General features: G+C 39.7%; 1 protein-coding gene across 4 annotated transcripts in view; it reads right to left on the reverse strand.

Moving 5' to 3' along the window:
• Positions 1 to 292: 292 nt before the first annotated feature.
• The window catches only part of RBM33 (RNA binding motif protein 33), a 100,857-nt gene continuing 86,900 nt past the window's right edge, over positions 293 to 14,249 (reverse strand). For all 4 annotated transcript variants that reach the window (XM_063415888.1, XM_063415897.1, XM_063415878.1 and 1 more), the window contains 2 exons: positions 7,165 to 7,253; positions 293 to 6,983 (listed from right to left, as the gene is read on the reverse strand). In XM_063415888.1, the coding sequence (XP_063271958.1) occupies positions 6,935 to 6,983; positions 7,165 to 7,253 (138 nt within the window). In that variant the 3' untranslated portion in view covers positions 293 to 6,934. The remainder of the gene's footprint in view (positions 6,984 to 7,164; positions 7,254 to 14,249) is intronic.

Below are 14,249 nucleotides of genomic sequence, written 5' to 3' on the forward strand. Positions count from 1 at the left end.
CTTTGACACTCACAAGCTCTCCTCCTGTATGCACTTTATCTCTTTTTAAAGAGATCCCCTCTTAGCTTCCAGACCCTTTGAACCAGCCACACAAGCACAAGCTCCTTTCACCCTCAGCCACTTTTGTTTCCATCTGGGGCACCTTTGCACAGCTGGGGAAGAACCCTGTGCTACACTGCTCATGCAAAAATAAGCCTCGAGATGATACCATAATAAAAATGGTAAAGTAATCCAGTGTGTGAAGCCCTTTTTGAAGAGTCTGAGGTTGTACATCAAGCAACAACGCAGGAAATGATAAAGACCAGTTTTTATTGACATATTTTAGGTACAATAAATATATCTACATGTTCACATTTCAAACATGGAATTACATGTAAAAAAAAAACTTGTACATGAGATCATCTTTGTGTTTCCATTTTTACATTCACTTAAATAGGTACGACAAAGATCTCTTATGCACGTGGAGGATTTGGTATAGTCCAGTATTACACTCAAGCAATCAGCAGTGCACACCCTGTGCAGATGATGCTGTAGAAAACAGGAGGCAGACGCACTCCCAGTGCAGTCGGCTGCTGAATTTATATCCTGAACTGCTAATGAACAAACTCTGCAATCCAGATTAGAGCAGTACATTTGAAATGGTTCTCAAAACACCCAAATACAGATATATATGTATATATATCTATATATACACACTGCTTAGGACTTTACAGGTTAGGAAGGATCACATTCAGTAATAGTAATAGGAGGTAGGATCGTGTCGACAGTGTTGGTATTTCTACGTGGCAATAACAAAAAGTGCTATTACTATCACTGAATTCAAGAACAGAGCTCCTGAAAAAGTGAAAAGGATAAAATGCTGTTAATCCTGTTTAGCCTGGCTAAATGCTCAAGCATGTAAAGGAAATGTCTACATTCCCCAGCATGGATAAAACTGCAAAGTAAAAGTGTTAAAGTGATGCTTCTCCAGTGCTCCGGGATGGGCAGCATCGCCCAAGGGGTGACACCTGTATCAAAACAACCTCAGCTTCAGGCACCAAAGTCTGCAAAGAAAAGTACAGGATGGTGGATTTCAGGGTAGCACATCTAGGGTTCAGGCACCCTCAAAAGAGCTGGAAGAACAGAAAACAGAGTAAAATATTGAATGCAATGCACTCAGACAGGAAAAAAAACCGAGTGCGAACAGAGAATGAAATGGGCAGGAACATAACAAGGATGCAAATATCCTTGTGGAAATGGAAAAATGCAGGCAAATGAGATGGAAATGAGAAAAAGCATAGCAGAGAGGCAAAGGGTACCACAGCAAAAAAGAGAGTTGACTTAATCCAAGGGCTCTTTTATAAATAAAATTATATGCAATGGTACAGGAGATCAGCTGTGAATAAATAAGTGTTAGCATCTGGTCTCTGCTGGATCTGTAAGTGAAAATGTCTATTAATTAGAAGTTAAACTGCTGAAAGAAGTTTCATCATCTGAAAAAGAAAACCTGCAAACAAATGGTTTTGTTATTCTCAAAATAGAAATAAAACTGTAAGATTCCAAACTCAGCCTGACAGACACTGGGAAAAAATACCATGCATATTAAAATCCATTAGATGCACACAAAGAAAATCCTGAACAAACACAACATCAATACAGCAGTGTTTGAAACTGTGATCTGCCAAGTGACTACACACAACATTGCAATACAGCTACATTGAACTGTACACAGGTTCTTTCACAAAAGCATTTGTAATCTGCAATACTGTTTAAAATTTAGATGGTAAAAACCACTGAACACAAGTGCTGTTACATAAAATAAAAGCAGTGTAACCTGTTGAAAAAGTGTGTCTATAAAGCCCATTTCCAGTTAGTTAGAAAAATCAGTGCATCCAACCAAGAAAGCAGAGAGCAACACAGGCACCTAAAAGACCCCGTGAGATTAACTTTTCCTTCAAGGTTTTCTTTAGTGCAACAAGGACCACACTTTCCAGCAAAATAAGCAGAGAGGTAGAAAAGGGAGTTTGTTTGTTTGTTTTAAATTAAAAAACCCAACCCTGCCAAAAGCAGCGTTATCAAGAACAAAATGATCCTTCCCAACCATATGACACCAGAAGTTGGTATACGCAAGGATCCAATATGAATCTGGTTTTGTACACAAGCCCCTGTGCTCATGTGGACAGTAAGTTATCTCCATGAGTAAAAATCAGGTTACAAAAAAACCTTACAGAAAATCCTTAGGATTTGATACTAATTTAAAACACTTTCAAGTGTTATGTTTATGAATTAATTAGAGGATAAGGCATGATTTAAGGTAACATTGAAACAAAAGCTCTATGTTACCCTAAATGACCTTTATAATACAGCTAACTTTCTGCAATCTGTTCAGGATTTGTTTCCTTGACACTTAATTTCTCATCTACCATGATGCTAAAAAAAAGAAACAAAAACAAAAAGCACAAAAAATGCATTAAAAAAAGTCTAAGTCTCTCTGAACAAAAAAAAGCCTTTTTGACAGTGACCAGGTGAAGCCACATTTCTACCTTCAAGTACCACAACTTGTACCACAGACACAGCACTACACAAAGGGCAGAACATCACAATACTATGCCAGAGGACAAACCCGGGGTATCTCCCAAGCAGACAAAATAAAAAAAAGGAGAAAAGAAAAAGAAAACAGGCCAAAAAACCCTCAAAAGAAGAAACTCCAGAGCCTCCCACCCCCCCTCACCCAGCTACAAAGGTGACACACCCACACACAAACAGACACGCAGTTACTGAGTGCAAGGGCAAAAGTGCCTGCAGCAGCTTCCAGGGAAACTGCATCATTTCAAGCCACACAGATAAAAGACACAATGTTTAAAAAAAAAGATAAAAAATTTAGCACCAAGTAAAAGGTTTTTGCTTATCCCCAGCAGCTGACATTAAAAAAAACAAACTATGAGGACCTCCAAGGTTATTCTGAAATACCTTTCAGTTTTACTTTCATCCTTGTAGTGGAAACCTAACATTAGCAAATTAAAATGCTCAGTCTGCTTGGCATTTTAAAGGCTAGAAGGACTTCTTTACAGAAATTTGGAAAACCTCAAGCGAATCTTCAGATTTAAACTGGGGGAATAAACTAAATATCCAAGGATACCATGCAGAGGGAATGCTTGTATCCACTCCTGCTTCCCCAAGTCACACTGGGGATATGGGGACAGCATCCCTCTGCCTATGGAAATCTTACAGACTTGTCCCTGTCCCCTTGCCTGCAGCAAGGGCCCTGAGCATCCCCAGCACCACACCACAGGGCTGGTGTGGCACTGATAAGGTGTGGCACTGATAACACTGTGACCAAGGTGCCACCAACCTGGCCTATGTGTGAACCCAAAATAATGAAACCAAAACAGCCCCAACTTTTGAGGACAGCATTACACCACAGACCTGATTTGTACCTGCAAACAGCACAGTGGAACAAACCCAGAGAGACCCCGTGCCTTGGTCTGACAGTGCACTGTATTTCCCCTCAGAAGTTAAAGGACAGAGTTGTTTTAGGGCTTTTTTAATTAAAAAAAAGAAAAAAAAAAAAGTTGAACATTGTACTAAAATACCACAGATTATATGGGTAATTCAATATTTTAGTCAAGGCAAAATAGTAATAGTTATAAAGTGAATTTTCCAGTGGTACAAGATGGAAATGAAATAATTTGGGAAAAAAAAAAAAGCTGACTTCATATAACCACCTACTGGAGTTGCCTATTTAAATAATTATAAAATTATGCTAATAAAAACTGAACAAATAATACACAGATCAGGATATATGTATTGACTTACTAGCATCTTTATAAAAATTTGATATACACAAAAACACATCAACATTTATGGAACCATATCAATTTAAATTTAGGTAAGACAACACAAAAAACTAACAAATAGCTAAGATGTTGTTGACTGTAAGCACTTTGAGTAGCATTTTAATTTTAAAAGGTCAATATTTACATACTACATTAAATGCCTTCTCTTTTTTTTTCATTTTGCATCGTACTGTGAATTCACTACAAAGAAAGAACAAGATAATGGTTGCAACAGATCTTCCAAGAAAGTTAACTTAAAATGCTCAGATTTAACTCTGTGCTAGAAGAGAACACATCAAGAACACATCAGTCTAGCTTTAGCTCTGCTTCCTTTGGGGTTTTTTGGGAGGAGACAACAAATGGATCTAAAGGAGCTGTATCATCCAAACTGATCCACTTTTAAGTTAGGATTTGAGAAGTAAGAGAACACAAACATTTTAAAAAATGACTCACCTAATTGCTACTTTTGCTACTGAGTTTTTGAGGATATTAGAGAGATATGGTGACATCATAGGGTGTGAGTTATGTATGTATGTGTATAATAAAACAAATATAGACATACATACATATGGCATGTTTACATGTAGGAAGGTACCCAGGTACTGCAGTAAGCAGCTGAATTAATCCCCAGCAATCCACACATACCCTGTCTATGCAAAAAGAAACAATCTCCTGCAACTGCTGTTAAAGAGGATCCATCTACTCATTAACCAGGCACTGCTCACATCACTCCTTCATTTAACTAGATATGAGGCCATTTCATGCCTTTATTCCAAAGCCACACATTTGTCTCAAAAAAAAAAAAATTAAAAACCCAACTGAATAAAAATTTTTAAAACTTAAGTTGGCTGAACCTCAGGCTCTTTGGGATGGATTCAAAACCCAAAGCAGGAGCGTTTCTACAAACTTCTTTGACTTTTGAATCAAACCCATATTCTTAGGCTCCAAGAAACCCTCTAACCCCAATAATGTTTGCTTCTGACAGGACAGCTGATCAAGTGCAGATGTTCCTAGTGCTGAACTCAGCTGCTGGCCTGTGTGGTGTTTGCACCTCTCCCAGATTCCCAGACACTGTGAGCTGTCTCCTTGTCCTGCTCACTGCAGGGAGCTGCTCCCTGACAGGGGGATGAGCAACTGCTGAATGCCTTGTTTTAAGGATAAGAAGTTATTTCTTAAGAATAAAAGTGACATAACTTGAGGAGGGAGCATAGGGGTCCCAGAGCTGATGGTGTGAGGAGTTAAACAGCCTGGGGCTGATCACTCTGCAGGTCTCTGGGATTGGTCCCACTGGGCACTTCCTACCTGCAGCTCCATGCTCTGTCCTGGCTTGGCTCTACCCTGAAGCACCAACAGCACTTCATGTACAGCAATTGTGGCTGTCATTAAACATTAAGCACGAATTATACAGGTGGGTGTAAATCTCGCTTGCATGAAAGATTCTCATTCTGTTTCTGTGTCTTGTCACTAAGTTTTAAATGGACTTCAAGAGTATTTCCTAAGCACCATGTTACTCTATATAATTTCAATGAACAGAAAGCAGGTCTACCTAGAAGACTTTGATAGAACTTATTCCCTCATTATTTTTGGTAACTTTTACTTAATTGAAAATATGGACCAAAAGTGGAAGAAAGCCAATTAGGTATCTGTGCCACTAAATCACCCCACCCCCCACCCCCCAAAAAAAGATACTATTAAAAAAGGTACTATAAATTTGCTTAGTTCATCCCTTCCAGCTTGGCATGCCTACTTTGGACCCCATTTGCAGCTCTTTTGTTTCATACCCATAGTGTTTTTCTGCAGTCACCCAGGTAACAAACATATTTCTGTAAGTCCCCCCCCTCTTCAAAAAGTAGGTGGAGTGTTTAAGAGTATTCCTAAAACAAAGAAGGAAGCAAAACATCATGGCCTAACAACTACAGAAATGTTCATAAAAACTGGAATCCAATATAAAGATGACATTTTAATAAGTTTATTCAGAAATAACTGAAAAATTTGTTCCTTTGGCAACCCCACCTGGATGGTTCTAACCAAAAGGAAATATTACGAATTTTACTTTGAATAAAATATAAGCTCCTTAATGTCTGCATGGCATTTTTGGTAACTGACATGTTCACCAGGAAATTCACAATGTCCTCATAGTCCTTTATGTATCAGGAACACCACATCAAAACAAGTCCTTTCAGTTATGGGTTTCTTACAGTTCAGCATTAACCACAAAATAAATCTCAAAGAAAAAAACCTGATCAAAATAAAGCATGAGGCAACCATGAAACACTACCCCAAAAAGAACTATCAGGAACGAACCACTCTTCCTGCATAACATTTTTGAAGTGACCCACCAAATATTTCTTTTTCCTTGCATCTGGCAGTTATTTAAAACAACCTAATTACAACTCGGAGTTCACTACCCCACGATGCTGCTGAAGGGCAAAGATCCTTGTTTTTAAAAACCAAGGGAAAATACAGTGGTGTTACTCCTCCTACACAGGGTTTTATGGAATAAGTGAAGTTGAAAAGAGAAGATGGAAGTCTGTGTCGGAATAGAAAAACGCAAAGACAGACTTATTTACAAAGATCAAAACTACAAATTTCCAGTGTCACCTCCAAAGCTTCTCAGCAAACTGCTATTCAGCAAAGCAGACCATGTTCAAATCTAATGAAGAATACCTTCTGTGCTCTCAGGTATACAATGCAACTAATTTGTTTAGAAAAATGAGTTTTCGTTCAAATACCTTGCACTGAAGATAAGAGCAACCATTATCAAATATTCTTTGCTATGGAGAAAGTTTTTTAAATCTTTCGCTGTAACCATTCTTTCTCAAGTCACTGTGGTCACACAGTAGGATCCTGAAGAACAATGTCTACATGCATCAAAAGCATTTCGAAAAAAAAAATTCTATAACTCCATGTGGTTACAACAGAATGTGAAGAAACAGAACAAGGGATTCCACCTTTGCAGATCCTCTCGAATTCACCTCTCCTGGAGGTCACCTTGGTGCTTTCTGTAGCTCAAGAGAGCAGTTCCAGACTGAGCTGACAGGGCTCCCATCCCGATGGATTTCCCACGCTGAGTCTGTAGCTCCACAGTACTCTGGGGCAGGGGCTTCTCTCAGCAGACATCACTCCACAATCAGCGCCACGTTGATGTGGGACAGATCTATCATGTGCCTGTTAAAAGTTAAAGGAAAGTTAAATGCGGTGCTCAGACTGATTCTGGCACGGAGCTTTTATGAAGGTCACTAATCAACAGATGCTTGATTGGATTAAAGAAACTCTGAGCCAGAGGAGACTGATCTTATCTTCTGAAAGGAGGGAAGGAAGCAGGCGGCAGCAATGCTTAATTATTTACCTGTGGAATTTCTGTTGAAATGCTAATGCATGTGCTGGCTCCTTGAATTTTGCTATGGCTTTCCGTTGTTGAGGAAGCATCTGTAAACTCTGCAGAGACAAAAAGCCACAACGTACCTTTAATATTCACTTCAAGATCCACTTCACAATAACTCCTTATTTTCCATTAAACCAACTGAAATTTTGCTGTATTTCTTTATTCAGAAACATATTTCTGTTCTCTTATTTGTGTCCAATAAAACAAAAGATTGGAAAGAGACTTCTGAGACTGCAGTCAGGGTCCCAGCTGATGGTGTTTGAGTTGGTGCATTAAGCCATTGTACCACCTGGAAAACCCAGACTATCACTTATTCAGCAAAGGTGACAACTCTTCTGTTCAATCCATGCAGATGAGCCAAATCCCACAGCCAAATTCCCACCAAGCATTCAACTGGACAGAGCTCAGCTTCCCACACAAGCACCTGGAGTCATTTACCTGGTGTACACATTAAGGGATCAGGGCCTTCCACAGGTTAAACAGGGCAGAAACAGAAGAAAGTGGTAAATTCTCTCAATTGCATATCCTCATGCAGCTTTTACAAAACAAGTGGGCAGCCTCTGACAGACACCACCACAAAACCCACTGAGATGGATTAGGTCACCACATCCAAGTCCATGTATCCATCTGATACATCCCTCCCATGCCATGAGGGCAGCAATTCACAATGCTTGAACTGTGACAAACCCCTACACAGTACTGAGCTCTCCAAAATTACAGCACACCTCAGCCAGAACTCATGTCCTCATTCCCTGCTTGCAACACAAATCCAGGTCAGGCTGATCCTGAGAACAGTCCTGTGGCCTTGGTAAAGAGGTGTTATCACACTTAGGAGTTTATGCTTTGAGTTAGCCCTTCAGTTATAATAGAATAATTTTCCAAAAGATACTTGAGAAATTCAAGAAGATGAAGATTTACACATTAAATAGCTACATACTGAACAATCAGTGAGAACATCCAGCATCACAGAACACTCAGGATGCAAATATGATCCTGAAATCCTGCTGCCTGTGAACACAGGCCAGAGATTTCAGGGTAATGAGGTTAAAACAGATCTGAAGGCTTCAATCAAAATTTCACAGTTCCAGTGATTCCAACATCTCACAGGATGTTTCTGGATGTTTAACAGCCTATGCTGCAGCACATTAAAGACAGAATTGTTCTGATTCAGCTTCCAGTTGTTCTTATGGCTTTGGATGCAGAATAAAGAATTGTTAACATTCTACTTTTCTCTGAGTTTCTACATAAAGGCAATACGGTTTTATACTGAGATTCATATATATATATATATATATACACACACACACATACAAGTCCATGTATATGGACACCTTAAAACTTTTCTAGATTATGACTTCCTGATGGGTAAGTATGAACATAATTCTTTGCTCCCCCATTTTGCCTGGAACTCAGCTGCATCCCCCACACTTGGATAATTCCAGTCCTCTGATGGTCAGACTTCAGGATTTTAAACTTTAGCTTCAAAAATTCTGTATCACCATCTAGACTGTTAAAAGACTATCACACATCTTTAGAGAAAGAAACAATTCCTTGGGCAACAACATACAACCCCACTCAATACATTTTGAGGGTGACATACTTTGGTAGCTCTTAGTGAAAGAATTTTTAATCCCACTAATCTGTTCCCTGTTCATTCAATCTAATGGAGCATTTCAAGCAAGATGTCAAATGCCTTAATGAAATTTGTTACTAAAATTGTCTATTTCTATCTTTTTTGAACGTATAAAATTCTCTTGGTAACGTATGTATTTAACAAGAGCCATGGTACTTGATAAGTCATATTTCTTTGCATCTAACCTGACAACTCAGCTTTGCCACTTTCCGTAACTTACCTATCCTGTGATTTTGAAGCAATTAATTTTGTACCTTCTTGTAACTGACAGGAAACTTTCCTCTCTCCAGGAAAATCACAGATGTTTAGTATTTTCACCAGCCTGTGATTTCAAAGTGAAAGCTGAGTAAAAGTTAAAGGATTCAGCAAATCTGATAAACATCAGCAGGTTAATTTGCATTTTATAGATTTTGGAAAGCTGCTATGATTAAAAGCTATAGCTAAGTCACTACAACTTCTACGTTTCTGAGCTGGTAGAAACAGGATTTAGCTTTAAAAAAACCCACTCAGTGGATGATTTTTATTTCTTTTTAAATCAGAATGCTGTGTTAAGAACACAGTTAAGCACCTTTTACCAATAAGAATGCAGTCACGCTGCAGAAAGCAGCAGTGAAAGACCCTGGATAAAGCTCAATTCACCTGCAGGTTTATCTGCAGGAGTGACAGAGATGCTGAAGTTTGTGTTCTCCTCCCTTACTGATCTCATTTTTTAATGATTTATAGAACTAGATCTTAACACATATTCTCTTGACACCACTTTCTTGCTAAAAAGGAAACAACCACAAACTAGATAAGTCCTATCACTGAGGCCTAGGCTTTGAAGACTTAAAATTAAACACAGCCCTTAAATAAGACTTGGAAAGAACAAACTTTAGGAGTTGACAACAAAAGTATCCTTGAATTACAACTAAAAACAAACAAAAATATCTGTTCCTTTCAAAGAAGCCAGCAATTTTAATAAGAGAAAAAACCTGTTTGAACCACGAAAAGGATGAATACTTCAGGGAACAGTTCAACAAGAGGAGCTGTACAAGGACCCAGGGATGCATCCTTCCAGCTGCACCCTGTCCTGCTGTCAGCTGCCTCCCTCCCCTCTCCAGACCCACCTCCAGCTCTCCTGCTGCCAATGATCCTCTCCACAGAGTCTCACTTAAATACCCCAGCAGATTCTCCCAATGCTTTATGCTCCAGACCCCTGTTGTGATCAACTGGAGAAGCTGCATTTGGTGACTTTTCCCATAAGAAATGAGCTATTATTGCATTAATATTCTTGAGAGGCACAAAAGCAAAATTTGATTTTGCAGTTTATACAAGCATGATGAATTATTAACAAGCTTCTCAGTAATTAGCATGTCAAAAATTGACTAAAGGAAGACGTTCTGGTGTAGTGTAGACTTATTAACAAAATTAGGCAAAGCATCTAAATATTATTATAGATTACTTATTTATACTTCCTTATGAATTAATAAGCTTACTGACTGCCTAGTTTGGGTACTGTGTTCTTATACTGCATTACTGCTTTATTTTCCAAAGGAAAAAGAAGAAAAAAAAGGCAAAGCACTAAATGCATTTTAACACCCAACTGCTTTGGCAAGAAGGCATCAGTTCTTGGGTAAGATTACTGAAAAGCATTTTTATCAGATTTAATTTCACTGGTCAATACAATTATGAAAATAAAAAACCAACCTATCTGATCCTTTACTGAACTGCCTAAACATAACCCATCATCAAGCCAGGGGTAAGGCAGCATCTTCTCAACTGCTGCTGATTTAAGACCAAGAATTAAGGACTGCAAAACAAAGGATAAACTAATGCTACACAAACAATACTGCTCCAGCTGGAAATTATCTGAAAAAAATCATTTTAATGGGTTTAATTCAAATTCTCAGTCTCTGCTGCGCTCAGACTATGTCAGCAAAAATGATGCATAATCACTTCATGTTTGTTAAGTTATGTGAGATATATACACCCTCTTTGGGTATAGATTTAAAAAACCCCTTCTGGTTTTAACAAGAGAATTACTAAGCTAAGTCACTCTGAAGATGTGACCTTGGCCTGAAATGCCACCATCTTTGCTGTGTTTTCAAACAAATCCTCATCTATCATGATTTGCAAGAGTGAACATTATGGATCCGGCTAATGAAGATTTATTTATATTCTGATTTTGGGACAATACCTTCTTACTCACTTATCTACTTAAGCCCTGAGTTTTATGTTTTAAGAACATTAATTATAAGGCACACAGCACATTTACCATAGGTGTAGGTCCTGAGCTGCTGCTGTCCCATCCTGAGCAGACAGGCTATTGGCTGGGCATAGAAATTAAGGATTCCACTTCAGTAGAAACCTGAAGTAAAATTACTGCATACTCATCCTACTGGATTATTTCTGTCTTTTTGAATTTGTGGTGATTTGCAGTTTACAGCTGATCCTACATTTAGATTATGTTAACAGCTATCATCAGATGAAAACATTCCTTGTGTACCCTGTGGTATTTTACTAGCTCAAAATATTCAAGGCATTATCTCAAAGATTTACTGCACCAGCTTCTGCTTTTGTTGATCCCAAACACACAAGCTAGGAAAATATATCCAAAAATTCATTTATTTTGCAACTCTTAATCATGTTACCTTACTAGTTTAAATTTTTTCATCCTTTTTGAATAATTTGGCAGCTGGTTGTTTTGGGTTTTTTTAAGTGATAACATTCAGTAGCCCCTCTCCCCTCTTGAAAACACAAATTATCCCAGAGGCACAAGCACCACTGCTGATGGGCTCAGCCCAGGCCAGTGGTGGGTCCATCCTGGAGTTGGTTGGCACTGGGGACCAATATCAGACACAGGGGAACTTTCAGGTAGCTTCTCACAGAAGCCACCCCTGCAGCCCCTTCACTACAAAAACATTGCCATGTAAATCCAATACATTTATCAAAAAGTAATTCATTGTGTTGGTCTTAGACCTGAGGCAGCACCACAAAGCAGCCACGAGCACCACACAGCACAAATGACAGCTGCTCTCTCATTTCAAAGAACAAATACTCCTACAGCAATCCTCGGTCTTGTGATCTTCATTGTAACAATGAAACACAGGGCTCTGTGTTTCCCAAAGCATGACACCTCAATTTGATCTGAATTTGGTATTATTGTGTGACCTGCAGATGTTGAAAGGCCAGTGGTGGGAGGCAGGGAAGGATGCAGCACTGTCTCTGGAGACCAGCTGGGTCTAGCAAGCATCTCTTGACTTCTCATTTAATGGGAGGACCCTCACTCTTCCTCCACAGGAGACTTCCCTACTGCACACTGTGAACACCAGAATCTCCTACCATGAGCCCCTAAACTGAAATATCACAATCCTCCCAAACGTCACAGCTCTGAGAATACAACTTCATTCACAGGTTCTCTTTCAGTTGACCTAGTCAGATGTTCACCAGAGGATGAAAACCTCTTCCAGGATCCACTCAGGTGGAAAGGATTGACAATACATACAGTAACTTCCAAGGGATTTCAAATGACTGGTTACTTCACAGATTTGGCTGCACAGATCTACCATGCAGCACTTCCTGATAGCAGCCTGAGGTCACAGGTATTCTGAGCATGTTCCTGTTTGACTCTGCAGAACAGAGATTACATTCTGACATACTTCTAGCATTAAAAATAAAAAAGCTAGTTTAGAGTGAGGAAGAGTATTTTACATGGAAGAGATTTAGGAAGCACAGAGCTCATACTGATCTTGACTGTCTTCTTTTTCTGCTCAGGAACTGCCAGGGCAAGATGCAGACCTTAGGCTGAATGGAAAAATCAAGAAACTCAGTATTTCACAATCATACTTTTGATTGAGAGTTTGCTTATAAGTTATTTTAATACATACTATTTAACTCAACAACTTAAAAAATAATCAGCAGCTCTGGCTTTTTCTGCAACTGAACTATTGCCAGTGCCTAAAGCATGAATATCATAAAAGGACCATTTCCTCTGAAGGTATTTCCTTAGGCCTGAACACCTACACTGCCCTCAAATTTCTCCTCTATCTGAGCCCTGTAATTAAATTTGCACTTACTTGTACAATATTGAAATAGCCAGTAGCATCATATCAGCACATTAATCTCTAATAAAGCTTCACTGCAAAACCAAGGGCCTTGAGACAAACAGCAGGACATCCTAAAGTACAAAACAAGAGACTGCAGAATGCAAACACCTTTGACACCAAAACTCTCAGAGGTTACACAGAGAGTAAGAAGTTGAAAGGGAGGTAACAGTGTGGTAACAGAGCACTGGGAGATGGAAACCAAGCAAGTAGGAATGAGACTGGAGCAAGGACTTTTTTCAGCTACAGGAGACACAAGGGAAATGAAAGTTTCCTCCTTTACTTAATTTCTCTCACTGAAGTAAATGGACTGCCCAGCAAACCACACCTTCAGATCACCAGTGGGTCTGGGATAAGGAGTGGCAGTTCATATAAAGCTGCTAAAAACCAGGTCTGTGCAAAAAGAAAGTAAACTTCCCCAACCAACATCATCTCTAGTGTGTGATAAAAGCTGCTCTGGAACAAGTCAAATAGCAGCACAGCAGGCACTTCTGAACAGAAAGATCAGATTCTACTTTTTCTTCCCTCCCATCAATAAATGCAGACATGTTTTTATTGCCCTCAAAGTCTCCTGACACCTGAAGCATCTTTCCTGGCAGCCACACTTCCCAGCCACTACCAGCAGACACAGAGGTGGGGACAGAACGAATTTATTTCATTCACCCTCAGCTGTTGCAATTGATCTCTTCCACCTTCTGTTCCTCCTTCCTGCTTTTCTGCCACCTTTGATTTCCTACTATTTGCCTTGAAAAGGACTCAGCTTTCTTTTTCCATATGCAAGGTGTCATGAGGGGAAAGGCTGTCCCTGAGCTGGGCATCTGTTGCTCACACACAGCTCTACAGCAAGGCTGAGCTGGACAGGCTCCTGATGGAGCTGCTCTCCTTTTCCCCCAGCCCCAAGCATGAAGCAGGACTGGCCACATCTCCTCCCAGATCTTCTGCAACAGCTGAAAATATTTTCACAAGTACAAAGACGACGGTGGTCCCCAGGTCAGTCTGAGCACCTTGTGGCACAGCAGAGCGCCTCTGCTGACCTGCAAGGGCACCCATGTTCTGGGTGTGTTCTGGGCGTGTGCATTTCCACCGCTGCCTGAGTGAAGCCAAGACTAATCCAGCCCTCTGGAATGCAGAGCCAGGGCAGGGGGCTGGCTGTGGCTGCCTTTACACCAGCTGAGCACTAGGTAGCACTGTCACTCCAAGAAAGCAAAGCCAGGCACATCAGCACTGGAATTGCTTTTCCTTTCCCAGACCAGAAATGACAGCATTAGCAGAGTAAAACCCTAAAGAACTACTCAAAGTACACCAACAATCCCAACACTCTCATCACCTCTGAT

This window comes from Prinia subflava, chromosome 1, assembly GCF_021018805.1.
Source record: "Prinia subflava isolate CZ2003 ecotype Zambia chromosome 1, Cam_Psub_1.2, whole genome shotgun sequence".
Classification (NCBI taxonomy): domain Eukaryota; kingdom Metazoa; phylum Chordata; class Aves; order Passeriformes; family Cisticolidae; genus Prinia; species Prinia subflava.